At 37.1% G+C, this 27,433-nt stretch overlaps 2 protein-coding genes and 1 long non-coding RNA gene across 17 annotated transcripts in view; 1 reads left to right on the top strand and 2 right to left on the bottom strand.

The window, feature by feature from the left end:
- The window catches only part of LOC130543056 (uncharacterized), a 51,709-nt gene that overhangs the window by 8,580 nt on the left and 15,696 nt on the right, over window positions 1-27,433 (top strand). Inside the window, exons 2-3 of one of the 2 annotated variants that reach the window (XR_008958080.1) lie at window positions 42-152; window positions 8,472-12,158. This is a non-coding gene — a long non-coding RNA (uncharacterized LOC130543056). Of the gene's footprint in view, window positions 1-41; window positions 153-8,471; window positions 12,159-27,433 lie in introns of those variants that run through there. The other variant, XR_008958081.1, reaches the window with a different exon arrangement.
- Window positions 559-9,937, bottom strand: MSS51 (MSS51 mitochondrial translational activator). Of its 3 annotated transcripts, none has more exons than XM_026504481.4 (7): window positions 9,834-9,922; window positions 4,710-4,953; window positions 4,274-4,429; window positions 3,113-3,237; window positions 2,347-2,913; window positions 1,927-2,020; window positions 559-1,563 (listed from the first exon to the last, which is right to left on the bottom strand). In XM_026504481.4, exons 2-7 carry the CDS (start codon window positions 4,928-4,930, stop codon window positions 1,344-1,346), a joined length of 1,383 nt encoding a protein of 460 aa, XP_026360266.1. In that variant the 5' UTR covers window positions 4,931-4,953; window positions 9,834-9,922; the 3' UTR covers window positions 559-1,343. The 3 variants fall into 3 exon arrangements, with proteins under 3 accessions (XP_026360266.1, XP_026360265.1, XP_057164770.1); XM_026504480.4 differs by lacking the exon at window positions 9,834-9,922 and adding an exon at window positions 9,550-9,658; XM_057308787.1 differs by lacking the exon at window positions 4,710-4,953 and having other exon boundaries at window positions 9,834-9,937.
- Window positions 12,471-27,433, bottom strand: part of PPP3CB (protein phosphatase 3 catalytic subunit beta) — a 50,467-nt gene continuing 35,504 nt past the window's right edge. For 2 of the 12 annotated variants that reach the window (XM_044386170.3, XM_044386173.3), the window contains exons 11-15: window positions 23,255-23,281; window positions 21,100-21,184; window positions 20,266-20,363; window positions 15,517-15,546; window positions 12,471-14,077 (exon numbers count right to left, since the gene is read on the bottom strand). In XM_044386170.3, the coding sequence (XP_044242105.1) occupies window positions 13,899-14,077; window positions 15,517-15,546; window positions 20,266-20,363; window positions 21,100-21,184; window positions 23,255-23,281 (419 nt within the window). In that variant the 3' untranslated portion in view covers window positions 12,471-13,898. The remainder of the gene's footprint in view (window positions 14,078-15,516; window positions 15,547-20,265; window positions 20,364-21,099; window positions 21,185-23,254; window positions 23,282-27,433) is intronic. The other 10 variants (XM_044386171.3, XM_048219247.2, XM_026504471.4 and 7 more) reach the window with 6 other exon arrangements.

Below are 27,433 nucleotides of genomic sequence, written 5' to 3'. Positions count from 1 at the left end.
TTTTCACTTAACTCTTTTTTTTTTTTTTTTTTTTTTTTTAGGTAGGCTCCACGCCCAGTGTAGAATCCAACATGGGACTCAATCCCACAACCCTGAAATCATGACCTGAGCCAAAATCAAGAGTCGGATGCTTAACCAACTGAGCCACCCAGGTAACCCAGAACACATGAATTCTTACATTACCCCTATCAGGGTGGGCAATAAGAATGTATATGTGTGTGTTAGGGTTAGGGGTGGGAGGCTGAGGTCATGGCAAAGTTGTAGGAATGAATACTTAAGGAATATCCTAATCTTGAGAATGTGATGAGAAGGATGGCATGAGATAGGATGTGGCAGAGTGGCAGGCCCAAACGGACAGCTAGTGTTAATCACTCCTTTGGCAAGAGAGAAACCTCCAATCTTGAGGTGTTGTGACTAGACAGTAGTACTTGCCAGTGAATAGGAAATAGGATAAAACAAGTGACTTAAGAAGCTCCAAACTGAGTTTATAATGGTATAAACTAGGTAATAACAAATAACTCCAGTATATTCAACTGAAATCCAATATACACTGGGATATTTATTTATAATTTTTTAAAGATTTATTTATTTTAGAGAGAGCACATAAGCAGCAGGGGCAGAGGGAGAGAGAATATCAAGCAGATTCACCCTGAGCACGGAGCCCGAGGCAGGGATCAATCCCATGACCCTGAGATCATGACCAGTGCAGAAACCAAGAGTCAGAAGCTCAACAACGACTGTACACCCAGGTGCCCCTACCCTGGGCTATTTAAATACAACACAAGGCAAAAAGCTGCTCTAGGGTTAGAAGTCCCCAAGAGAAAAGAAGAAAATAAGATATTTATCTAGAAAAAGCCAGGAAATAGAACAATATGCCAATCCTCACAACCTCTCCCATGTTCCCGACCATTTCTCTGATTTGCCCATTCTTGTACATCGAAATCATACACCTTGCCATTTTTCAACCCAAATTGCTGGATAAGAAAATCTTTTCCAGAAAAATAAGGTGCCATTCTTTTCCTTGACAGCATCTGATTCAAGTCAAAAGGTACAACTTTCTCACAAAGGAAAATGTTAAGAATTCTAGGTTCTGGAAAAACTGATACCAGGGCCTCTTGCCATGCATTAAATCTAGAATCCTGTCTCTGGAAGCTACTTGTGGCTAATCTCTTAGAAAAGTGTCACATCATATAAGAACTCCCATTTAGCTTAGAATCTTTATCTGGACAAATGGCCGAGGTTTAGGATATAGTGGATTTCAAAGTTGGCAACAACCTGACATCAGCAGAGTAATTTCATTACAACCTCCCGATTTTCTAGAAGTCCAGATCTGGCTCAGCTATTTAAACCCCACCATCTACTTTCTCTTCCAGTTGCCTCCTATCCAGCTGGCAGGAACTTCCAAGAAACATGATATAGTAGGCACTGCAGTATACTGGTTGCTTGTTGGGGTTAGAATAGACCTGTTCAGGTTTGAGGGACGCAAAAGGGTTAGCTCCATAGGCAGTGATGTGTGTATCCAGGTCCTCCAGAATCTGCAAAGAAGCTGCCAACTCCTGATGGCTATAGGAGACAGATTAAAAAAAAAAAAAAAAGAAAAGAAAAGAAAAGAAAAAGAAATGCTCTGCTAATTATGAGAGACATAGGAGAGAATTTCCTCAGAACTTGATACTTCTGAACTCATTAATCCCCAAAATTACCTTAGATAGGCAAATGTATCCCTCCCTCCCAAATGTCTCACTAAGTACCTGATTAACTAACAGGACTTGGTTCCAAGGGGATTAGAAAGCCAAGTGTGGAAAGGAAAAAAATCCTCACCAGAAAACAGAAGATGAGCGATGAGCAAGGGGGAGAGAAATGAGCTCATCTTACAGACAGAGGTATGAGTGAGTCAGGGAGGTATCACAAATAGGAAGAGGTTGAAACCTGTAAACAGTGATCAATGTAGGGATCTCATAATCACGAAGTAGCAGGAGGGTGGGCAGCCAAGCCTCCATCAAGTCTGGGGAAGCATGGAAACCTATGGGGGTAAAAAAAAAACAACAGAAATGGATATAGAGAGGGGAAAGGCTGAGGTAGACCCTAAGCAAGATACTTTTCTGATTGTGCCCACCACTCCCCTCACCTTGCTCACCTCCAATGCTCATTTACCACCATCATCCACCCCAGGTTCTGCAATGGAAAATTCTGAACCCAGGTATAGCACATATGGCTAATGATCAGCCAAGACTGTCATCATTTTATGTTTAACCTGACCAAATGAATGGGGTTCCAAATAGAGGAGATACAAGTCAGAATGGAAAATTCCCAGAAAAGCCACCCAGTATTCCCCTGAATGACTCTTACCTGGATGGAATGCCGCCACCAAATCTGGATGGGCTGTCTGTCCAGTCTCTACCTGCTCCTCCCAGAAGTCATGATAGAGGCCCCTATGGCCACTAAGCTGAACTGTGCCAGGTTCCAGGGGGGAAGTTGAGGTGCTCTGTGTAAAGCCAGCAGATACATCTATACCCACCATGATCACACGGAGGCCTAGGTGTCCAGGAAACATGTAGCCAAGCTCATCATAGTCCCCAGGGCGAGTGAGGAATGTCTCCACATGGGAAGCACCAACCACATGCACTGTGCTTCCCCCAGTCTTCCTAACATCTATCCCCAAGGCCCGAAGCCCAAGGCCCAGTGTCAAGGGCCGTGATAGGGCATCTGTCAGCAGCCGCTTCAAAGAGTCCTGCAGGACATCTGGGTCTGGCCTTGGCCGTCCTATGTTGGCCCACAGGGTGGTCATGGCATGACTACCTAGCACAACATCCAGTGTAGAATCTAGCTGTAAACGCCGCATGGAAAACCAGGTATCCCAGCCCTGTACAACTTCAGCCAGGCATGGCCAAGGTCCTGAAGGCAGGACAAAAGCACCTGCAGAAAAGAAGGGATAAGAGTGACCTAACCCTTTCCTGGCTCCAATATTCCTTCCAAATTTACTCTTCCAACTTGTGACCAGGAGTGCCCCACTCAGTTTCTCATGTTTTCCTCGTAACAACATGCTTTCATATCTTTCTCCAAGTGTAACCAACTATGACCACTATGGCAGAGTTCTCCAACACCACCACTTCACCTGTGACTAGAAGCCATTCCATGAGACGGTCCACAGCTACCAGACGCAGCTCTTGACAAACTTTTCTGTGCTCTGGCCAGTCTGACCTCTGGCACTCTGGACCACAGTAATAGACATTTCTGCACCTGAAAGATGAGCCCCAGAAATAGATGTTCCTATACCTCAAAGGTGATTGGGGGCTATCTAGGGAAGGGAATTGATACTTCCTGCATCAAGGAAGAAAGATCACTGGGTAGGGAAGGTAGGAAGAGGAATGAGAGCTGATGCACCAAATTTGGAGATTACATGTGGCAGGGGAGGCAATGAGAGGCTAGGAATGTAATTATTCTCTTGGGTCAGAGTAACACCTCAGTCTGTAACTGGAACAACTCACTTTTTACATCCCTTACAGAAAAAATAAATAAATAACAGGAGTTTGCAGCTAACTTCTTATCACAGGTATGGCTCAACCCCAACCTCCCCAGAATAGATATGATCTTACCCCTTGAATACTCAAGAGGAAGGAGGTGGAGAAGATTATACAGTAGTCCCCCCTTCTCCACTGGGAATATGTTCCAAGACTGCCAGTGGATGCCTGAACTCATGGATGGTACCAAACCCTTTATATACTACGTTTTTTCCTGCACATACATACCTGTGATAAAGTTTACAAATTAGGCACAGTAAAAGATTAATGACAATAACATAGACAGTTATGATATACTGTAATGTTATATGAACGTGATCTTTCTCTCAAAGTATCTTATTGTACTGTACTCACCCTTCTTCTTATGATGACGTAAGATGATAAAATGCCTACATGATAAGATGAAGTGAGGTGAATGACATAGGTGCTGTGACACAACATTATGCTACTATTAACTTTTTGACAAGAGTCAGAGGAGGATCATCTGCTTCCAGACTGTGGTTGACCACGCATAACTGAAACCATAGAACGTGAAACTGCACATAAGGGGGACTACTGTACCATAGTCTGACCTCCCCATAATACCCAAAATAAGCAGGAGCCCAATCCTTTTCTAATCCTCTGTGGCCTGGATCACACAAAATGAGGAGTGGGCCTGAAGTTATTCTGAGAACTCTTAGACCTTTCCTCCTGCAATGAAGTCTTAGAATATGATCATTTCAGGATGACTCTCTTGTAAGTCACCAACTAGTCACCTCTTGCAACGCCGTAGGGCCTTGGAGTCTGAAAGGCCACTAGGAAGAGCTCTACAGTAAGCACAGAACCGGAATGTGTCCTCCATCTTCTGGAACATTTCTTGAGGGCATCGAAATCCAAAGCCTGATGCAGAATCACCCCCATCTAGCACCAACCTGCAGAAATGGCATGGAGAAGAAGTGGCAATAGGAAAAAGAGTATCTCCAGAATCATTCATGACCTATACCTTGCCTCCTATATATTTCCATCTACTCCCACTACTTCTCACATGAGCAAAGTATATTTCTTGTATAGTAATAAAACTTACAAAAGTCAGGATGAGAAACTCCCTCATTGTAAATACCCCATAATCCCCAAGTTATACTCCCTTCTTGCTTTCTGAAATCACTTCTACCAGAGATAATATATTACTCTTCCACAGAGCTAGTCACTCACTTGTATTCTTCATAGCTTTTCATGTTTAGCTTTTGAAGAATTAGCTGGGATAGGCCAGGAACATTATTCTCCAAGGAAAAGAAGCCAAGTGCATCAATGCTAGGGTCAGGTTTTGAGAGGGTCAGAGGCACAGGGGTCACAACTGTGGGTGGGGTCACAACTATGGGAGTCACCGATGAGGGGGGTTTCTTGTGCCTTCGTTGCCGGGATCTTGGAGCCATGGCTGTCCACTGATACCTGGGGACTATATGAAGAACAGATACGGAATGAAATTTTGCAAGCTAGACAAGTATAATGTGTTTTTATATGTTTGACCTTTCGATTCTCATTCCAGTCTCTCAGACTTAGGTATCAGTAAGATTTATTCAGGATCTACTGATTATTGATCACCATAGGCAGTTATAAAAAACAGGAGGGAAATAATTGTATATCAACATAATTATACATATATGTATTACGTATGAAGTTCTATATGAAATGTAAATATGTATGTAAGTTAATGCATAGAAAAATGTCTGGCAGGACTCATATAAAACCAATAACAATGATTAGCTCTGAGGAAGGATGGGGCGCCTGGGTGGCTCAGTCATTAAGCGTCTGCCTTCGGCTCAGGGCGTGATCCTGGCGTTCTGGGATCGAGCCCCACATCAGGCTCCTCCGCTGGAAGCCTGCTTCTTCCTCTCCCACTCCCCCTGCTTGTGTTCCCTCTCTCGCTGGCTGTCTCTATCTCTGTCAAATAAATAAATAAAAATCTTAAAAAAAAAAAAGTAAAAAAACTCTGAGGAAGGAAAGAAGTAATGGGATAGGAACTGGGTTAATCAAAAGGAACTGCAGACTTATCTGTAATGTTTGACTCTTGAATACTAAGAATATATTAATCTATTACTAATGCATTTAAAAAATCAACTTAAAATAAGGGAGGAAAAAGCAACAGAAATTTTGGTTGTCCAAAACTACCAACTAATTGATAAATCAGTCGATCTCACCTAGTTAGGGAAATAAAACACTCATTTTAGAAGACCTATCATCACATTTTTAAGCAGTCAACCCAGAAATAGAAATTAAATACAATACAAAATCAGCACCGCAATATTAAGATTTATGTAGTCAAAGCAAGTTACATAAATTATGAGGAAAATTTCCTAAAGAGGTGAGCTTTGAAGTAGAACTAATCCCGTGCCCACACACTACCTAGGAGGAACTCTGATATTCTCCTTCCCTGCCTTGTCTTCTCCCATTCCTTCCATGAGGAATGAGTAAACAAAAGGAACTATATTAGGAAAAATAAAAACATCCATTCATTCAATAAATATTTGTTGCTAAACATATTCATTCATAAAATATTATAATGGAAACAAATGTGAAAAATATACTTAATATCTAAATGCCTTATAGAGGGATCAAATGTAAATTATAATATAAGGCAGTATATAAATCCTATAAGTGAAACTAAAGCACTTACGAGAGATCAGAAGGAAAGAATCTCTTCAGTTGGTTAGCTGTAGGAAGACTATATAAAGCATGTCACATTCAGAGTAGACCCATTAAAGATGGTAATACTTTGAATACATGGAGACAGAAAAAAGGAATTCTAAGCACAGAGAAGAGCAGGAGCATAGAAATATAGATGGGAATACTCTAGGAATTAATGACATAGAATGGTTTGAGTCTGATTATTAAGTATGACCTAAATGTAAGAAATAAAACTATAAAGTCTTAGAACACATATGGAAAAGTGTCGTAATATGGATTTGGCAATTTCTCAGATATGGCACCATAAAAAGAAATGAAGTACTGATAATATGCTACAATGTGGGCGAACTTCAAAAACATTATGCTAACTGAAAGAAGCCAGACACAAAAGATCATACATTATATGATTTCACTTATAAGAAATATTGAGAAAAGGTAAATTCAGAGACAGAAAGCAGATTCACGGTTGCCAGGGGCTGGGTGGAAGAGGTATGGGGAGTAACTGCTAAATGGTTATGGGTTTTTCTTTTGGGATGGTGAAAATGTTTTGGAACTAGATAGAGGTGGTGGTTGCATAACAATGTAAATGTGCATACCATGCTTTTTTTTTTTTAAATAATTTTTTATTATGTCATGTCAGTCACCACACAGTATATCCTTAGTTTTTGATGTAATGTTCCATGATTCATTGTTTGCATATAACACCCGGTGCTCCATGCAATATGTGCCCTCCTTAATACCCATCACCGGCCTATCCCAATCCCCCACCTCCCTCCCCTCTGAAACCCTCAGTTTGTTTCCCCAGAGTCCACAGTCTCTCATGGTTCCTTCCCCTTCTGTTTACCCCCCCCTTCATTCTTCCCTTCCTTCTCCTACTGATCTTCCTATTTCTTATGTTCCATAAATGAGTGAAACCATATGATAATTGTCTTTCTCTGCTTGACTTATTTCACTTAGCATGCTCACTTTAAAAGGATTATGTTATGTGAATTTCATCTCAATTAAAAAATTAAAAAAGGCATCCGTAGAGACTGAGAAGCTAAACAATTATTTTTTTTTTGAAGATTTTATTTATTTGTCAGAGAAAGAAAGAGAGAGAGGGAGAGAGCACATGCATAAGCAGGGGAAGTGGCAGGCAGAGGGAGAAGCCGGCTTCCCGCTGAGCAAGGAGCCCAATGCAGGACTCAGTCCCAGGATCCAGAGATCATGACCCTAGGGGGATGGCAGACGCTTAACCAACTGAGCCACCCACGCATCCCAGAGAAGCTAAAAAATGATTAACCCTCAGATTAACTGCCTCCAGGAACAGGGAAATGGCAGAGGATAAAAATGCTAACAGTGGTTGGTTTTATGGTAAATAAGGTAACTATTAAAGTTCAAACCAGGGATCATGTTTTGTTACAAAAATAGTCTGACATTTAATCCTTCTGAACCAGATTTGTTAGGGAAAAAAAACTCCAAAAATCATTATTCAGCTGAGGTGTAGCTGGCACAACAAACAAAGACCTCCCAGAATCATCCAGCTAAAATCTATTATCTGTACACCTGAAACTAATATTACACTGTATGTTAACTAACTGGAATTAAAAAAAACTTAAGAAAATCTATTATTTTACAATATGGCTCTTGCAAACTACTGTCCTTAGCTAATGAGGGAACTATTTTGTATTTTCCTTTGTAGTTTCTCATCCTTTCATTGCACCCCTGTAATCTCTCCCCTCATCCCACAGATAAATGGTGTTTTCAGAGTCCACAGAACAGATAGCTAAGCTCATCTGCATATCATATCTTCCACATTCTCACTAATAGACCTGAGGGTGATAGAGTATTTTAAGATTTAAGGGTCAATGTCCCTTAACTAAAGGATGCCTTTACATCTGAGTACCTGAAGAAAATAGACCTGAGGGTGATAGAGTATTTTAAGATTTAAGGGTCATGTCCCTTAACTAAAGGATGCCTTCACACCTGAGTAACCCATTTCCAACAACTGACCTGACTCTTCCCTCCACTTTTTAAAAAAATATACTTTGTTTCATTTCACTTATCTATCCTATCTACCTATCTATTTTTAAGAGAGTGTGCCTTTGAGAGCAGCAGGGGAGGGGAAAGGGAGAGGGAGAGAATTTTAAGCAGACCCCACGCTGAGTGCAGACTCCTACTTGAGGCTCAATTTCATAACCCTAAAATCATGACCTGAGCTGAAATCGAGTCGGATGCTCAACTGACTAAGACACCCAGGCACCCCTTCCTTCCATTTTTAATCACTACACATTCTCATCCAATTTCCAGAATCACTGCAACTTGAGAAGCATTCCTCTGCTCTATCTACCCAGCCTCTTCGGGCAAGAGAACACCTTCTTGAACCTTGAAAGAATGGATTCATCTTTCTTTAAAAGTATAGAGAAAACTGATTTGAGGCAAGTCAAGAGTCTCAGATCCCAGGAGTAATAAATATATATTCCTGATGTTCCACTAAAAGCCTTTGTGCTGCAATGGAAGCCAATTAAGACCAGAAATGTACTGCCTAATTCATCTGCCTTTCCAAAGAGGTCTTTCTGCAAAGGAAGATTAACTCTTGGCTCTCTGGGGGTTGGTTGAACTGGCTGGGAAGTGAAGGGATCAGTTTGGGGAGGAGTAGTGGTAATGAAATCCCTGATCGTTTCCTGTGTCTAAAAGCAGGCTCATGATACTAATGAACTAAATTTCTGGGAGAAAGGTAAGAAGCGTTTGTATCTACATGAGGTTAATGTCTGACTTTGTGTACCCTAGGCCCACACCCAGCTTCCCTGGTTCTAACTTTCATGCAATGAGCCCCAGGATCCTCCAAGTTTGAGGAGAGGGACAGGACTGACAGAAACTAAGGCAAAAAACAGAGGGGATAAGAAAGAAGTTGGACAGAATTTTCCAGAGATCAGTCTTCCTCACCTAGCAGGGAATCACTTTATTTTTTAAATTTTTATTTATTTATTTTGGAGAGAAAGAGTGAGTGAGAGAGATAGAGAGAGCAGGAGCAGGGGGAGGTGGAGGGAGAGGGAGAAGCAGGCTCCCCACTGAGCAGGGAGCCTGATGTGGGGCTCAATCCCAGGACCTGAGCTGAAGGCAGATGCCACCCAGACCCCCCCAGCAGGGAATCACTTTAACTTTTTTCTAGCCATCCCCAATGACTTGGGCTCTAATTTATTCCCAGCATGTAAAAGAGAGAACACCAACACCAAGGACTAAAGAGAAGAAGAGACATGGACTGCACAGTCTAGAAAAACTCTTATCTTCATTTCCAAATTCCCTCTAATATTAGCCTATTTCCAGACCAGGTCTCCCATCTTTCTCCTTCATCACCAAAAGCCTCAAGTTTCATCAAACTAGTTACCTTCTCACTATCTCCAGACCAGGAAGGCCCATTAATTTTCTCTAATTCACCAGCAAACACAAAATATCTTTGGGGAGGTAGGGCAAGGGGGGAATGATGCTAGTCATTGGGGATCCTCAAAAGGAGCTGGGAAAGAGAAAGAGAAAAGTAGGACTACGTTAGGAATATTGCTATTATTAAGCACATTCAGCTGCTTAATCAGTGATTAACACTCCCTGGGGTGATAAATGTTTTACTCAACTATAAACTAAGCAAGCAGATGGTTTGATGGAAAAGTAACTTACCCTGCTAAGCCCTCGGCTTCCTTCCTTCTCTCTTTCTTCCAAGTGAAGTGAATGCTTGATCTCGTCATATCTAGCTTGTGGCTGACTTGCAGCTGTCCCTTCATATCACTTTCCTTTGCAAACTGCTGAAATGCTGAGTCTCTGTGATTAGGTGTGTCCTGCCAACCAGACAGACAACGCTGAATTCTCCCTAATGAGGTATGGAGGGACCTGGCCCCCTGCCCATGGACTTCTCTCTTTCTGACCTTCCTTCTCTGCCAAGAAGGCTCAGAACTCTGTCAACACTCCCAAACTTACCAAAGGCCAGGCAGGCTAAGATGAAACCTATTGCTTCCTGAGCCTCTCTCACTAAGGCAGCATTTCTACTCAGTCCACAGAGTCAGAGGGAAAAAAAAAAAAATCCTGGGATTATAGTTCAGAAGTCATTATTTGGTTGGAAAGGCAGGCACGAGCTCAGATCAAGAGAACTCCTGGAGTTCTGGATGTCAGTCTAGACCCAGGATGAGTTAACCCAAGCCCAAAGTCCCTTTTAGCATAACAAACACTGTTCAAACACAATTCAAACATAATCCCCAAGAAAGAATACAAATGGTCATTTAATGGTATAGAAGGAAATCAATTGTAGGGGAAACAAAATTAATTTGTAAAATTCACTTTCTCTGAAAGGAGAGCAAGGTAATTTCTGAGTGAATGTCATCAGGCACACTCCACTTATTTATTTCAAAAGAGGAATAAATAGAGAGATAAAGTAAGCAAAACCAAAATATTATTGGCTAAAAACACACTCTATTTCTAGGAACAGAAAATATAAAAGTATCAATTCAAACATCTTAGTCCTTCCTATAATGAATGCTGATCCAAGGAATTTAATTACACATTCCTAGCTCCTTTTCACTTATCAAGCTCCAGAGTCTACCAGAAATTATCAGGGCAGTGGTCCTAGATGACTGACTGCAAGACCTGACTTTCTGCTTACATCTGGCCCTAGCTATGTCACTTACCTGCCTCTGTGAACATCATCAAACTAGGGAACAGAACAACTTGCAGTCAATTTGAGGTCCTGGAATGTGGCAAATCAAAAATCTTATGAACAGATGCAGAGAATGGATTCTAAAGGAACCCCAAACTGTAGAAAGCAACTACACACAGGGAAGGTGAAAGTTGTGTTAAGGATGCAACAAAACATTACATATTATTCAGAATAGCTGTGGAGAAAAGAAAATCAGCAGCAATAGACAAAAATCCTGAGTAAAACAGAATTAATTTTAAGCAAAGGTTTCAGACCTATTTCAGATTTAACTAGCAGAACTTTTAAAGGGTATGAGTTCTGTTAATAATGGCTGAACTGCAGAAGGCACAAGAAGTCAGATGGGCTTTTCTAACTCAGAAGTGTCATCTTTGAATATAAAGTGATATAATATATAGGAAAAATTGATATTGCCTATTTATATTTTACCATCACAACTACTAGCTCTGGTAGACATTTAAATTTACAATTTAGAAAGATCTGAACTCTTCACAGTTTGCTTTCATCATAAGTTACCTTTTTAAAAAAGCCTTAAAAATGCTTCTATGGTTCATTGTGAAACCTTAAAAAATACTTCTATGGTTCATAGTTATGAAGAAAGACTAAAAAGAGGTTCTTATTCAACAGTTAGGAAGTGGTCTGTGAGGCACTGGGTGATTTTTCTACCACTCTTAATGTATAATACTTTTCTGCATTCTGTTCCTTTCTCTTACTTTCTTCTTTTTATTCTTTACCATCAACCCATAATTCTTCTAGTTTGCTAATGATGTTTCATGTTTACCCAAGATTCCCACAAACACTATCTAAACCCAGTGATGGACCTAAGGGCTACGGAAGTTCCTGGTACACGATATGCTAGTTATGCTCTTAATTTAGAGATGCATAGTTTTCATAAAACAGTAACATCCAGAAGAACATCTAAAGGTATGCAGTGCATAGTAACTTTAAGGGTAGCTCATGGACTCCTATGTATGCAAGCTGATAATACAGCAACTAAAAGCTATAATAACAATTTAAGTTCTATTTGCTACCTGGAATAAGGCAAGTGTATACAGTTCAATTTAAATTAAAGCTTTGTAATGTGTATCATTATAATTATTGTTGAAAACTGTAATTAAAGTTACTATATGGTTATATTATAAAATGCTGAGCAATATTCGAATTTCCCTCAATTTGCAAAATTTCATACTTGATTATGGCAAAGAAAGGAATATGATGGCAAGAAAATACAGTATCATGAATATCCTTTTTCTTATTGTTAAAACACCCAATAAATTCCCAATACTACTATAACAGAATTCTATGCAATAACATTTTCTTTCAATTAAAAATTAAGTGAAATAGTGATTTTAAATATAAATTTAGGAGGCCTATAACAGCACCCAAAGTACTCTAGTTTTCAGTTACTAATGCTCATTTAAGACAAATGTAACCAAAGTTAAAAAAAAAAAAAGCAAAATTTATGAAGGCAAGAATTTAATTTATCAAATTACCATGAATTATCCACAAGATAATCTCTGAAGGTTATATCCCAGTTCTATTAACAGGATTTTCTGATTTGCCTGAGGTCAAATCAGACTACATTTTCCAAATAAAACCCAACACAGAGATAGGAGCAGCGGCCCATGCATGGAATTTATTGTGTGCTACTGTTTATAAAATACTCGAATAGTCCTGCACATGCATAATATTTCCAACTTAGACAGGAGACCGTACAGGGTGCACTTTCTGGCAAACAAAACAATAGATGGTTCCGCTGCCTGGAGCTCTGAGTTGTATTCCAGGGCATGAGGGAAGCAGGCCACCAAAGTAAAGGGAAATACCAAACTACAGTGGCAATCAATACAGGTCAATAATTGTGAAAAATTAGCACATGGTTCCATTTAGTTTAACCAAGCAGTTCTGTAACTATCAAAAGAAAAGGTTCAACATGCAATCTTGACTTTTATGCTTCCACTAACATCTGAATGATTGAACAGAACCATTGCTTCTATGCTGCACTGCTTAATCAAAAACACTTCCAGAACATTTTAAAATTTCCTTTGCATCAAAAACATAAAAATGATAGAAAGCCAGCAGCAAATCACCCTGGTGGCTATTTAAGCAACTTGAGTACTCACAATAAACTAAAATTTCTCATAACATCTAGGTAACCTATACATGTCGTACCTGTACATCATAGGTCTATATATTAAATATTTGCAAAATGAAAACATGCATACACAAAATACGTCAAGTTTTACAGACATGATTTGAATTAAAATTTACTTTGACAATGTACAAACTTCTTTTAAAGTACCTTAAATGAGTAATTCTGTAATTCTTCATAATTTTGAAATTTAGAGGTTTTCTTAAATCTCTGGGGTGTAAATTTCAAAAGATCTGGGCAAAAAAGATTCTAAATTAGTTTTTGGATTTGTGTTCAAGTAAGAGTCTGCCTAGAAATAGGTTATGCATTCATAATTGAAAAATACCAAGACTATATATTACAGAATTAGCCACATTTAAGAACTATAGACCTGAGGTCAGCATTTTGTATAAATGCCAACTGGGTTTCTCAGCATTTTGCCCATAATTCAAAATACAGCTTAGTAACCTCAGAAATGTATTTTAAGACCATGCTAATTCATCCTTTAAAGACATTTCATGGGGGGAAAAAAGTCTTAGGATTGCATTTGAAGTCATGGTTAAAAAACAAAATCTAATTCTACTGAGGGGAAAAAGAAATCTCATTTGTAAACTTAAATGTGTGAACCACAAGCATAAATGGAGGTGTAGTTGCCCTCCACTGGAAATTGCCCCAAGCCCCTTGCTCACTGCTCTCCACCTTGGCAGCGATGACCCAATCTTATCAGATATCACAACATGTCCCAGGGCCCTCAAGCCTCCATCCAGGAAGGGGGCTGGGGTCTCAAAAGCACAATGGTTTCTCCAGAGGGACTGTGACATTTACAGTCAGCTTGGCCGACCCCTCCAGATCCTGGGGGTGATCTGTCCATTTGGGGCCCGAGATGTGAGAGTCCCTGGGAAGCCGTGGGTCACTGGGCACTATGGTTGCCAGTCCCGTGGTTCTCAGTGGCATGTGCGGTGTTCAGAGAATTGAAACCATCTTGCTGTACAGCATCTTTCCGGGGTGGCATTCTCTCATTGATCCTATCCAAACCCTTTGCCTCTTCAAAACTGCAGATTCTATGTGGTGGAGAGAATCCTCGTATTGCTTAACAAAATGCAAATTTGATAAGTCAGTAATAGAAAAACATTTCTGAGATTTCAAAAACATAATTAATGATTTTCAAGAAGAAAGAAATTAGCTGTATGTAGCAACATTTAAATCTTACTTTAACTGAATCCTATCCCCATTCCAGACTTCCCCTTAAAATGTGAAATGTTTAAACCTAAATATAAACACAATAGCTTCATAGATGACAAGTGTTAGCATAGCCTTTAAAAAAGAACACACAAAAATAACCCTTCCCTGACCCCAAAATTAACCTACAGGCAACGGTCTCAGGGTCTCTGTCTGACTTCTACTATACCAATTATCTCCTACCTCAGACCCTAAAATCACCAGTGACTATCACAGTAAGGCAGCAACAAGAGTAGGGTCAAGTGAGGAGGCTAAACAAGGTTAACCTCGACATACAAATCTGTACCAAGAGCGTGGGAGGAGAAAGAGGCAAAGAATGTTAAAATTTAGCAGATCAGAACTATCTTGGAGGTCAAGGTATCATCACCCCATCACCACCAGAATGAAACGAAAAAGGTGGGAAATGCCTCCTGGAGTTAAATCTGTATTTGGCTGATAGAAAAAAGTATTCAGTTTCATATTTTAGGAAATGTCTTCCTCAATTCAATGGCCATTCACTGAATGTTCTTTGGAAACCCAAATCAAAATAAATGGCAATCCTCCTCCAATTGTTATAATTTCTCATTCACTTCATCTGGAATGATGCTTTTTCTACTATTAAACTGTGCATACAAAAGATTTCCGTACCACTGGTTATAATCTGGTTGCTTTAATATGTGCAATCCCTAGGACTCAGAGTCTGTGCATGTGAACCAAATAAACGGTTGGGGCGGCAAAGCATTTAGCAATGTGTAATATCAAGCCAACATAAGATATATATGAATATAATATCAGCAAACGCTAGGCCAACAGCAAAAAAATAAATAAATAAAATAAGAATCATAGTGACAGCTCCTGCACTCGCAGGTGAATTACTGAAAACGAGTAAAAACCAACTCAAACCTATACCTAGAGGGGGTTTCACTTAGGGAAAAAATGATATGAATAGCATAGAATCATGCAAAATGTAGAATAGATCTTTCTTTGCAACTTCAAATGCTATAATATACAGCATAACATGCTGCTCTCTAAAGAATTCAGAAACGGTAAATGCTGGTTGTACACAATACTAGAAAAGGGAAAAACCAGATTGTCACTATGGAAATTAGTCCTTGTAATTAAAAAAAAAAGAAAGAAAGAAAGAAAGAAAAGAAAAAAAAAAGAGGAATGTGACTATTAAACTTGATGAGTCAGTGAGTCTGATTCATCTTGGGCTGTGCAAACTAGGAGTAAAACACACCCACAGGACATTCTCTGATGCCCACCCACACACCACAGATCTCTGCCCAGCGCAAGGACTCTGATCGTACCTTTTTCAGCCTCAATAGCCTCAACTGTGGCTGTACAGAAGTGAGCAGAGGCATGCAAAATGAATGAGAGAGATGAGAAGGGTCATATTGTACAGCAGAAAAGGCAATGATCACGTAAAATATCACAGTATCCCATACTACATCATTATTTACAATTTAACATAAATAGTATCCATATTAGAGAGCCCCTTCCAATCCCCCAATTCCTGACACAGCACAGTTTACACACAGCACTATGACAACATCGCTCAGAGCACAGAACACATGGACCTAATATAAACACAGACACCTTAGCACCCATGCAAATGCACTCCAGTATTAATTACCTATTGTGAATTCAGTATTTTGATGGCCTTAGAATTTTTCAACATGTTTATTATATCACATCCATCACAATCACAAGGAAATTCTCTATGGCGAAATTATGATGGCAGAATTGTAGCAGAAGAACAAACAGAAGATTCTTCCCCCGCCCCCACCATCTAGCTGAAACAATACTCATTATCAGTTGTTCCATAAGATATAAAATAGAAGGGGTAATACTTTTATTGTTGCTTCTAATTCATAACGCATAGCAAAAGCTGCAGAAGTCAGTATGGCTACAATGAAACTTAAGGGCAGTAAACTTGGTGAATTACTCCAAGTTAAAACAGTTCTGTAGCTCTGTTGTTTGTGGATAACCTAAAAGGACTCCTCTTGTCTACTAGGAACTTTTCTATTCTAACATTGGTGTCTCAAGTATCTAAAGATACTAACATCTACGGCCTTTAAAAAAAAGCTAGTTATGTTCAGTTTATCACGAACTCAAATCTGCCTCAGGTACTAATAGCATGCATTCTCAAATGAAGAGAGAAAGGCCAACGTACATCTTTTCAAGCCCATCTACCAACTAGAGAGGAATCAAGATAGAAATGAGGTCTTACAGGCAATAAATCCTAATTACTCTATGATACGGACATATACATAGGTCTTAAAGTTGAGAAATGCATTCTTAGTATAGCTTGTCTCTGGCCCATTTAAAAAATCACAACATTATTCAGTCATACGTTTTGTAGTCAAACATTCTTTTGGCTCATTTCTGGGTTCAAACTGTATAAAGCACTCACATTGAAGACAAGGATCAAAGACTACAGAGGACAATATTGCCTGACAATACTGCAAATTCTCCACTTTACCCCAAGTGCACACACTCAGAATATTTATAACAATAATGCCCCATCCTTTCTATTTTGCTTCTTCTACAAGGCCAATCAGATTTAGAAATAATAAATTTTGTCCAAAGCAGTTATTAATGTGAAAGAAAACTGATTAATCTAAGGAATTAAAGTAGACTAAATTAGAAATTTGTTTATCTTAACCAGATAGTGAGTTGGGGACCCAAAAGAAGTAGGATGAACACTGAATAAAAAAAATTAATTCTCCTTAACTGTTAAGCTATATTACAAATCCAAGCAGACATACTTATTGTAAACCCACTGTACAAATCACCATTTAAAAAAAATCTAGCTCTGTACACCTGGAATATACTCTTTGTATCTTCCCAGACAGAAAACTGGGATAAATGACCCACCTCTACTTGATCAGCCCTACAACTTCTATTCTTCAAAATATGGACTATTTTCTTTATAATTTAGACATTGAATGAAAAAAAAATAAATGCCTATCAGAATATGTTTTAAAGAGCTTATGGTAACAGAAGTGATTTTATATGAAATATTTCATAACTTATATATGGTAATAAATTAAAAATAAAACCTGATATCACTGTAAGAATTAGTATCTAAGTGAATCAGTTTAAAAGTCTATTAATAAATTTTTCAAATTATGAAATGTAACAACATACTTCTGAAATCATCCTATGGGTTTTAATTTTATATGTAAAAGCATGTTCTAGGTCAAATTATATTCTCTGCTCTTTCTAGAAGCTTCTAAATGCTCCTCATCCTTTTCAGTATACAAAATACATATCACACTCAAAATTGCATTCCGTGTCAAGCTTGAATGTTTAGAACTGAAAAAAAGGTCATTTGAAGCTTAAACATTAAACTGGAAAGAGATTTGATAATTATAAAGTTCTGTCTGAAAAGGCACTGTTTTTCCTCTACTTGTTTTCAGTTTTATAGGGCATCCCGACATGGCCTTAGTAAGTTTGTGTATAGTGCTGTCACAAACTGTGTTCCTCAATAACTACACAGGATAAATAATGAAGAAGAATTTGGCATTACTAAAAGAAATGGCCACATATTTTCCCATATATGTCCTGGTGAAGGTAGCATTATAGGGCTAGCTCCCAAACAAATTTCCATGAAGAAAATGCACATAAAATATATCAATTCCTACTCCAAAAGGGTTGTGTTTGTGAAAACACTCAAGAAATATAAATTAACTTTAAGGTTTTTGAGAAGGCAATCGGATTTATTTTCTGACAAAAGGACTAAGGTACTAGAATTTTAAAACCTTCTTTTTGCAATACTTAACTCTTAGTTACTCACATCAGGGAACATGTCTACTAAAGTAAAATATTAGAAAAAAAATTAAATCACACAGATGCAGCTTCTGTATGAGTTTTGTTATGGGCTATCAAAATAGGTTTATCTTATTATGCTAGGAAAATTGCTCCACACTATCAAGAGCCATCACCGGCACAACTAGGGAGCTATCTAGTTTCCCAAATGAGACCCCTTGAACTCAGCACTGTCTCTATGCTGGGAATACAGTCCCTTCAGTAAAGCTATCTTTCAAACCTTCACTGCAGTTGGGGGTGAGTTCTAAGTTGGAAGACTGAGCTTCAGGCGGCATGCAAATTAAGAATGAGTAGAAATGCTGAGCTGCCAACAAAGCATGTAATTAGCAGGTACTAATTGTGAAATCTGAAAGAAAGGTTTGCTGTAGATACAATGTAAAAGTAATAATATATCCAAGGATAATGGAGATGTGACTGTAGTGGAGATTTATTAAAGTATGAGGCCTTTCAGTTTTCCTTTTCTTTTATGAACAAAAAAGAGAAAGGGTATAACATTTTTCAAACTACTAAAGTTCATCCTTTTCTATTAACACTTACTTTTGCTAGTTTTATTGAATGTTTAAGATCTTTGTTTTAGCAAAATTCTTTTTAGCTCATTTTGCTAGTGTTGATAATAAGAAAAATGGGGAGCAAGGAATATAAAGAAAATCAAAGCAGTTTTTCTTTTAATAAAAAAAAAGGACACTTCATTTAGAGTGAAAATTCGAAACTATCATTTTAAAACATAGCTCTTCTTCTCACATATACCAGTGGTGGTAGCAGACAACACACTAACATATAAAATAGAACATGTACAGGCTACAAGTAGAAATTATTTGTCTACAGGAAAAATTTGCTTATTTATTTAGGCATTTATTATGAGACTAAGTGAAATGAGACTGTGAAAAGTCAATCTACTTTAAATTTATTCAAAAATTTAAATTATTTATTTTTTGCTTTAAAAAACTCACTAATTACAACACCAGGAAGAAAGTTAGCCATGACTAAGGAAAACATCAGATCTGTTGCTGCTGTTTAACAGAGCAGTGACCCTTGGAGGGCTGTCAAAAGTGGCTACAATAAAACATATAAATTAAAGCTATTCCATATCACATTTTTTGCTTTCCAGCCACAAGGGAAAGAAATCTAGACTTTGAGTTATTGTGTATACTCTAAAACATTCACATCATTCTCTTCTATTTAATCTGTAATGGGCTTTCAAAAAGTTAACCCAGTATTTACACAAATATTTACGCCAAAAAAGTAAGGTTTTTTTAATATAAAATATTCAATGAGCCAGATTACAGGAATGCTTTACGTATAATTCTTTTTATTTTCATGCAAAATAAAGGCACACTTAATAACACCCTTTCAATTTTGACTTACAGGATTTAAATTCAACCCCTTATAACAATGACTTAATATCTAATGTTACATTCATGTTCAGAATGCACAAAGTACAGCAACAAATGCAGCAAACCTCAAAACAAGGTGCTACAAAGTTGCTTCTACATCAAAAGACAGACAAGCGTCTGATAGAGTAATTTAATTTAACATACTTTTACAGACATACAGCTAACCTAAAGAAAGACAGACAGATTTAGGAAAGCAGCTACATCTGCAGAGGAAGAAAACAGCATGTTACAGACAGTCAATTATACATAGAACATTTGACAAACACCACAGAAAACAAACTTTGGCATCATTTACCAGAGTACAAAACCTTGCACAAATCTTTTGGCAAGTGAAGTGCATAAGTAATGTTTTGGGGCCCAAGCAGATTGTTAATTCTAAAATTAAGTATCTGAAAATATAAGCATAGTCTAATACAATTACATAAATTAAAAAAATAAAAAATAAGAAACTTGGAATTACATTTCCATTTTAGTAATATGGATATCCTTGAGTCACATTCTGAAACTGGGACTTTTAAAAGAAAAGGGTGCATTAGACAAAAAAATAAATATTTAAGACATTATGATATGAGCTGCTCCCATATCATTTCATTGAAAGCTGAGACTGACCATTATTTTCGATTGAAAGGACTACCCATTCTATGAATTTTCTGCCTTGGTCAGGTTATTAACCAGATACTACCTATCATATAGTATTCTGCCTGTGTCAGCTGCTGAGACAGGAACTAAAAAGCAGAAGGAATTCCCTGCATGCATTATGTGTATTGTTAGCAAAAGAGTGAGGTGTGCCCCAGTCCATCTGAGGCACAGCAAGTTGCATAACATCATTACCACTTTGCAGGGTCTGCCGTCCTCCAGCCAACACTCCACTAGGCAACATCCCTGTGGGAGTCAGGCCCTTGAGTGTCAGCACGCTTTCACTCTCCTCCCTATAGCAAAGAGATATAACAAACATGAGAGACTTCCAACAAGTACTTAGTTTAAAGGAGGAGATGGGGCCCAGAGGTAGGCCATGTATATAATTTATAACATTTCTCAATTCCAAGATAAGACATTCTTCCATATTTTGAAAATGTTTCAGATCAGAGGGTATGCCTTACAACTGAGGCATATATTTTTTCCTGAAAAGCTTTATTAAATATATGATGAGATTTATCATCAATGAGAATCATACAATTGAGAAAATATGGTATTTTCTATGCTGTAAAGTTCAAATGTCTGATATAACCAGTTTTGCAAACAAATTTTTAAGGACTGACCCATTTACATGCACCTTTAAACCTAGTCTTCCTGAATTAACCCTAAGAAGAGATAATCTGTGACTCCAACAAAAGGAACTTCCTATATGGATGAGCAAGTTCATCAGGAATACTCTAAAAGGTACCCTTTCCTTCTTATCCTGCTCTAATTTTCAAGATGTAGAACTAGTACTTTCATCACAGAAGGGTAACACATATTCAAAGTGAGCAGTAATAATCGCAAGGGTCAAAAACCCTAGTTTCAAAGGGACTTGTATTCCCTTCTTCAATATGTAAATGTACAACTAACTTCTTTATAGGAAGAATGCTACTAAATTGCTTTTAGGTGTCAAACAGGACACTGCTTACAGCAAAGTACAATAAAAGAATTTCTGTAAAGCAAATAATCAGGAAAATATATCATTACCTGAGAACAGAGAAGACCCGTGCCATCTTGCCAATTGCTCGAATTTTGTTTCTTATGATTTCTTTCCGGGCTGCAGCTGAACCTACTTTCAATGGAATAAATAGAAAAAAAGACTCAAGTTTAGGGCATCCACACTTGTACCATTCTATTAACCTATACCACGCTCATCTTAACCAACACCAAACCCTCTGCCACCAGCTCACATGGAGGAGACTAGGTGAACTCATGCCAGAAAGCCTCTCATTCCTTCAAGGTTTAGCTCAGCACTGGTCTAATACTGGGATCTGATACAGATACAAATGAAAAGTAATCCACAAACATTATGACTCTCACACTACTGCTAATCATTAAAACAGCAATGGGAAAGAAACTAGAACCCAACTTATACATAAACCAGAGGACAAAAAAAAAAAAAATGCTAACAATCCTATAGTTTTTGTTTAATTCTCATGAGGGCCTATGCATGCAGACTAACAGACAAGAATTGGTAATAACTCTGTATAGGCTTCTGTTTTACTATTATAAAAGCCTCTGACATGCAGGCTGGAAATATCCTATCTTACTACCACAGAGTAAGTTCCTTCTTCTAAGTGGGTTTGAAAACAATGGTATGAAATAACTACTTTGCAGACGACGCTGAACTGAGGACCATACCAGCATATCGACAATAATGCATATCTTAACCTCATGGACTAAATGTCCTCAAGGTCATGCAAATATATACAAGCTCTTACATCCCTAGGTGAGTATGACACAAGGACAGTGAACAATGAGAAAAGATTCCCTAAAAAACACAGCTAAAGGATCACTCATGTTTCCTCTCTAAAGGGTTAGCTGTACTATCACTGATACAGAAGAGAATATATCAAAATAACTTGATCTTCAGCTGAAGAAAAACTCGAAAGTTGTATCTTCCTTCCCTTGGCCGCCAGAAAGAACAACAACAATCTCAGTCCTGTTATCTCATATATAGCAACTAGAATCACTCTGGACTCAAGAGTGTGGCTCCTTAGAGCTGTGCTTCAGCATGATGAAAACACATATAGAAGCACCACAGTTGAGGAGAAAGTTAAGGAAAGGCTAAAGAGACTAGACTAAAAGGGGCCGTGGATATACAGAGGTCTGAAACCGCAAGTCTTCTGGGCTAGAGCAGCATCTCATTTAAAATTCAAGCAGCCCACAAATACCATATAATTAAAACTAAGATAATGACTGGACCTTACTGCATGGAAACAGAAAAGAAATCCAATTTCAAAGATGAAAACAAAAGACATACTTTAGAGAAAATAGGCTCCATGGCCACGTTTATGATGCTCTAAAGGGTACGATTATGAGCACTGAAGCTACAGCTTTTGCCAAGTTCAAAAGTGCGTAGGTACTATGGTACTACACAGCTATTTTTAAGATGCCAAAAAAATTACTAAAAGTCTCAGAATCATAGAACATTAGAATATGGAGAGACATTAGGAATATTGCAAAGTTTAATCTCCTCATTTTAGAGACAAAGAAACTAAGTTTATTAACTGTTTTGTCCAAGGACATAAGGTCTGATTTCTTTGAATGAATTAACATAAACATTGTTTTAAAACTGACAGAATTTTAAAGCTAGACTGGGGGAGAGGAGTATGGGGATGGGAGAGGATGGCTGCAATGAGGTACATTCATGTTTTCAGCCTTAATTTATAAATCTGTAAAACTGAATAATATGTAAACTATACTGATTTCCAATTTTAAAAAAATCAATGGAATATAAAAACACTATACAAATCAGGATTTTAAATCAGTCTACAAACACATCATGCATAATATTAAAGTAAATGTCCACAGTAAAATTACTCTGGGGAATAAGACAGACAATCAAACACCCCTAATCATGCAGGGAAAAGTACAAAACATTACAAATAAGCAAAAGAATGAAATTTTAAAACAAGAGGAATGAAAAAGAGGGAAAAATATTTCCATGCACAGAAAGACAGATATCTTGGAATATGACTTCTAAAAACATCAAATTCTCAGATAGCACTTACACTAAATTTGCACAAGGCCCAAAAGGACTCTGCATGAATAGCACTCAATAAATGTGCTAACTTACATGGACATGAGGATAACTTATGAAGTCATATTTCAAAACAATGTTACTCTGTCTGGTCTGTACCTTTTTTATTGCCATATATGAGCCGTTCTTCAGATGGAGAGTCCAGAAAAAAGGAAGTGAATGATGGAGAAAAGGTGGTTGAGACAAATAAAAAGATAGAGATTTAACTTGGCAGTGGTATTGAAGAATGAATGTAGAAAGAAAGGGAGAAAAATGAAGGCCCTCATATTTGAATTTGAAAAATGTAGTACTGTAGGATCTGGTGAATAAAAGAGGGATGCCACTGGGTAGAACTCTAAAGGAAAGATTTTTTAAAAGATATGTGTTCAGAAGAAATTATGGACAGAATGACTATAATATTTGATGAAAGTAGACAAATTAGGGACAGAAAAAAAACACGTGAAAACACATAAGACTGATAAAAGACTGTGCAAACAACAATCGCACATTTATATTGATACCCCTGAGGAAATGTGTCACCCATGGGAGTATGTTAAGTGAAGGGTAATGACACAAATGATATACAAGCTCATGTGGTTCTTTAAGGACACCAAGATCTGCAAAATCTATAGTATATATAGAGAAATGTAGGTAACTTTATAAACTACCTCAGTGGACAATCTTACCCACTTCGAATAACGGAAAGGCTAAGCCTCCCACACTCCATAATAACAAGAACACATAATTTCTTGAATCTGAATTGTAGAACTTTTGCACATACTCAGGATCAACAGTATGTGCTTTCTGTTCCCAATCCAGTCTGGGAGCTTGAGGGACATCTTTTGCAGAAATAGCAACAGATTGTTTCAAAGCAAGTAACAGCTCTAAGAGTAGGCAGCAGAAATGTTTCATTTGAGCTTTCCGTATCTTCCATTCTAATGCAGAGATACATGATTCCATTACAGGAAATGCAAAGTTTTTGTTTAGTAAAACTGTTACACATGTGGATTATGTATTTCCTTTACCAAACTCAAGACAAAAGATAAATATCTGAAAGAAATAGTATGCATTCTAAATATCACAGAATCAGTGTTCAGAAATTCTGTTTAATGATTAAATAATACCTCCAAAAGGAATGCTATGTGCACTTATACATGCAATGTTTATGCAAATTTTTGCCTTTAAAAATAAATCCACATATATATTAAACAATGAAGAATACCAAAGATCATCACTTAAGAAGAGAGTCTTATTCCTTATCACAGCCTTAAATATGCAAAAACTATTCTTTCCTTCCTGCCACTGGGATATCTCCATTCCTGCTCTCTCCCTTTCCCCGCAGAGAAGCTAAACTCTTATTTTGCCTCCACAGCAATCCCCATGCCACCAAGTTTTCTTCCTAAGTCAGCTTTCTCCCCATGCCCAGCTCATCGGATGGTTCCACTGCTGAATAGGAAAAGGGGAAGGAGAGGACGAAAGGCATACTATCATGGTGAAAGGAAAGGAGAAAAGATGTACAGAGTTAAGGGAAAGAAGTATGGGAATGTGACTAAGGAAGGGAAATAAACCAGTTCCAGCAGCTCTTTTCCCTATCCCATCTTAGTATCTATCCTAATCTCCTCCCATTTCCTCCATTCTTCAGTGGTCTCCCCCAAACAATTCTCATTCCTCCATACAAACTCCCAGATTCATATTCTTAAAATTTTCTTGGAGTCTCTACTCCTAACACTTGGTATGGAAGGGTGAAGAAATGAGGAGTAATTACACCTGCTATGCTGGCAGTGAAAGGAGATCTATTTCTAGTATTCAAAGCTGGAACTCAGTGTATTTTCACATATAAAACTGTCATAAATGACAACTTACCAATTTTTAAAATTATTTCCTTTCTATCCTTCAATCCATGGATGAGAAGATCCTGGGAAGTTAAGTAACTTCCCCAAGATTACACAGCTAGCATAATGATAACGCAAAGATACCTAGACCACTGATCCTTTTCACTAAACTACACCACCTCTTTAATGATAGAACTTAATTCTCTGGAGTGCAAGAATGATATAACAAGTGGATAAATAAACATAATTTATCGTGGAGAGGAAAATGTTGATTAGATACATAAAATCTCATTTGGAATATAATAAATTTTACACATATTCCTGGTTGAATCCCCAAAATGATTCAGTGTCTCTCCTCATATAAGTCATAAGTACTAAACCAACTGTAATAGACTTAACAAGGAAAATTTTTTTTATAAGAGAACTAAAGCATTACCTATCACCAATCCTATTTAAAATACTATTTTAAAAAAACACTATGAATATTGATACAAATTTGTTAAAAAGAAAAAGAAATAAAGGTAAAATGTAGAAAAATAACAATATCAGCCTTATGCAAATGACATTTTTAAAAGTTAAGGAAAACAAAATAAAAATTATCATAGGAAATAATTCTGCTGATCCAAGTTGTCATAAGATAAACCCACAAATATATAATATATACCTTATACACAGAAAATATGTTAAGAGATACCAGTTGTAATAATATAAGGATATAAAATACTACAGTATTAATTTACGTTGATAATAACAGATTTTTTCAGAGGAAAAACTATGTGATTTTAAATGGAATAACTGTACATTAAATATATTAAATGCAGTAATTATTGTAAATTAACTAATTATATAGAGCAAGAGATCCTGATCTTAGTTTAGAAAACTAAGTATTAAAACTTCCTAGATGCAGATATGGATTTAATGAGATACCAATTAAAACTGCTACTTGATATTTCACAGAATTTGACATACAATAGAAAACGTTATCTGAAGAAATTAGTGAACTATGAACCAAAATTATTTCAGTCATTATATCAATACCTGTAAGATTATGAAATAGATACTATTATCTTCATTTTGAAGATAAAAAAACTGAGACTCAGAGAAACTAAGTAATTTGCCTGAGGTCATACAGCCACTATAAGAAACTAGAATCTGAACCCAGACCTAGTTTAACAAGAGAAAAGGGAAAAGGTGGCAGAATAGGGAAAAAATATTTAATTGTAAGTACTTAAAAATTTTATGTAAAAGACAAATATAATGAAATATGGTAGAGTTAAAACTTCTACACAAACAAAAGGAGAATTAAAATAAAAAATAAATATTACTCATTAAAGCCTATTATCCAAACCAAAAACAAACGGATATCATTTATTTCGGTTAACAAAACTATGAGCCAGAGTAAAAGCACATCTCTGCTTGCCACCAACAGATGGCAATAGCAGACACTTCTACATGGCCACTTTGTACTTTTAACAAATGGGTTTACAACAATGTTTAAGAATTAAACCTGTTTGTAAGCAGAGAAATTGCTAAGTAGTTTTTACTCGGACTGTACTTAAAAAGTAGTCAAATGAGATATACAGTTTATACACTTTAAAAAATAGTAATTTTTTTAAATAAAAAATCATTAGAAAATCAAAGAAATGTAAATTAAACCAAGCGTAATTCACTAATTTGTAGCCAACAAGCAAAATAAGTAAAAATGACCAAAACCCAATGAGGTGGGCCTGTGGAGAAAGAGGTCAATGGATTCATCGCTAAAAGTACTTCACATTGGTCCAATTCTTCTGCGAAGTAATCTGGCAGTTCATAGCTAAAATAACGAAGCTAAAACATATATTTAACTCTGTAATTCTCTTCAAGAAATTTATCCCAAGGAAAAAACTATTGTACAAACATATGTATTGCATGCTCTTCATGATAAGGATAACTGAAAGCAACCCAAATGCCAAACAACATGAGAGTAACTATGAAAATACTGGTATATTAATATACTTAGAAATACATAGCTATTAAGTTGTACCAATATACAGACCATGTTTAATATATGGAAACAATTATATACTGATTACAACTATGAAAAGAATGCTGCAACGAAGTTCTCAGTTTTAAGTTGTTTACATTTTTGTTTCTCAGTGACTTAAATTTTTAAAAATATTTAAATTTAAAAAGTTTTAATAAAAACTTCAAGACATAAAAATAAAAGGAGTTTTGTTTTTATGGTATTAAATTACACTATAAATGCACATCAGTACATAGGCTGGTTGGCTTACATAAGAACAAACAGCCATATCTAACCTTGTTTCTACGGAAAAGATGCTTCTGAAAACCAAACTAAAACAGTAAGGGGTCTCTTAGAACACAACCACTTATAAGTTGGGAACAGCATACTTTAGTTTTTGGGAAAAAACAGTGACAACAACATTGGGGGTTCAAGTATGTTTCTGATGCACCTAGAAGGCTGTAC

The sequence above is a fragment of the Ursus arctos genome, unplaced genomic scaffold, assembly GCF_023065955.2.
Source record: "Ursus arctos isolate Adak ecotype North America unplaced genomic scaffold, UrsArc2.0 scaffold_7, whole genome shotgun sequence".
NCBI lineage: Eukaryota > Metazoa > Chordata > Mammalia > Carnivora > Ursidae > Ursus > Ursus arctos.
Note: the sequence above shows the minus strand (reverse complement) of the source record. Positions and strands in the feature narration are given on the sequence as shown.

Excerpts from the sequence above, each read along its gene's own strand:
- MSS51 (XM_026504481.4), bottom strand. The coding sequence starts at position 4,930 with ATGGCTCCAAGATCCCGGCAACGAAGGCACAAGAAACCCCCCTCATCG. Across the intron at positions 2,021-2,346 it reads GGTGGCGGCATTCCATCCAG|GTTTCCATGCTTCCCCAGAC; the intron begins GTAAGAGTCATT and ends TTACCCCCATAG. Across the intron at positions 1,564-1,926 it reads ACATTGATCACTGTTTACAG|CCATCAGGAGTTGGCAGCTT; the intron begins GTTTCAACCTCT and ends TGTCTCCTATAG.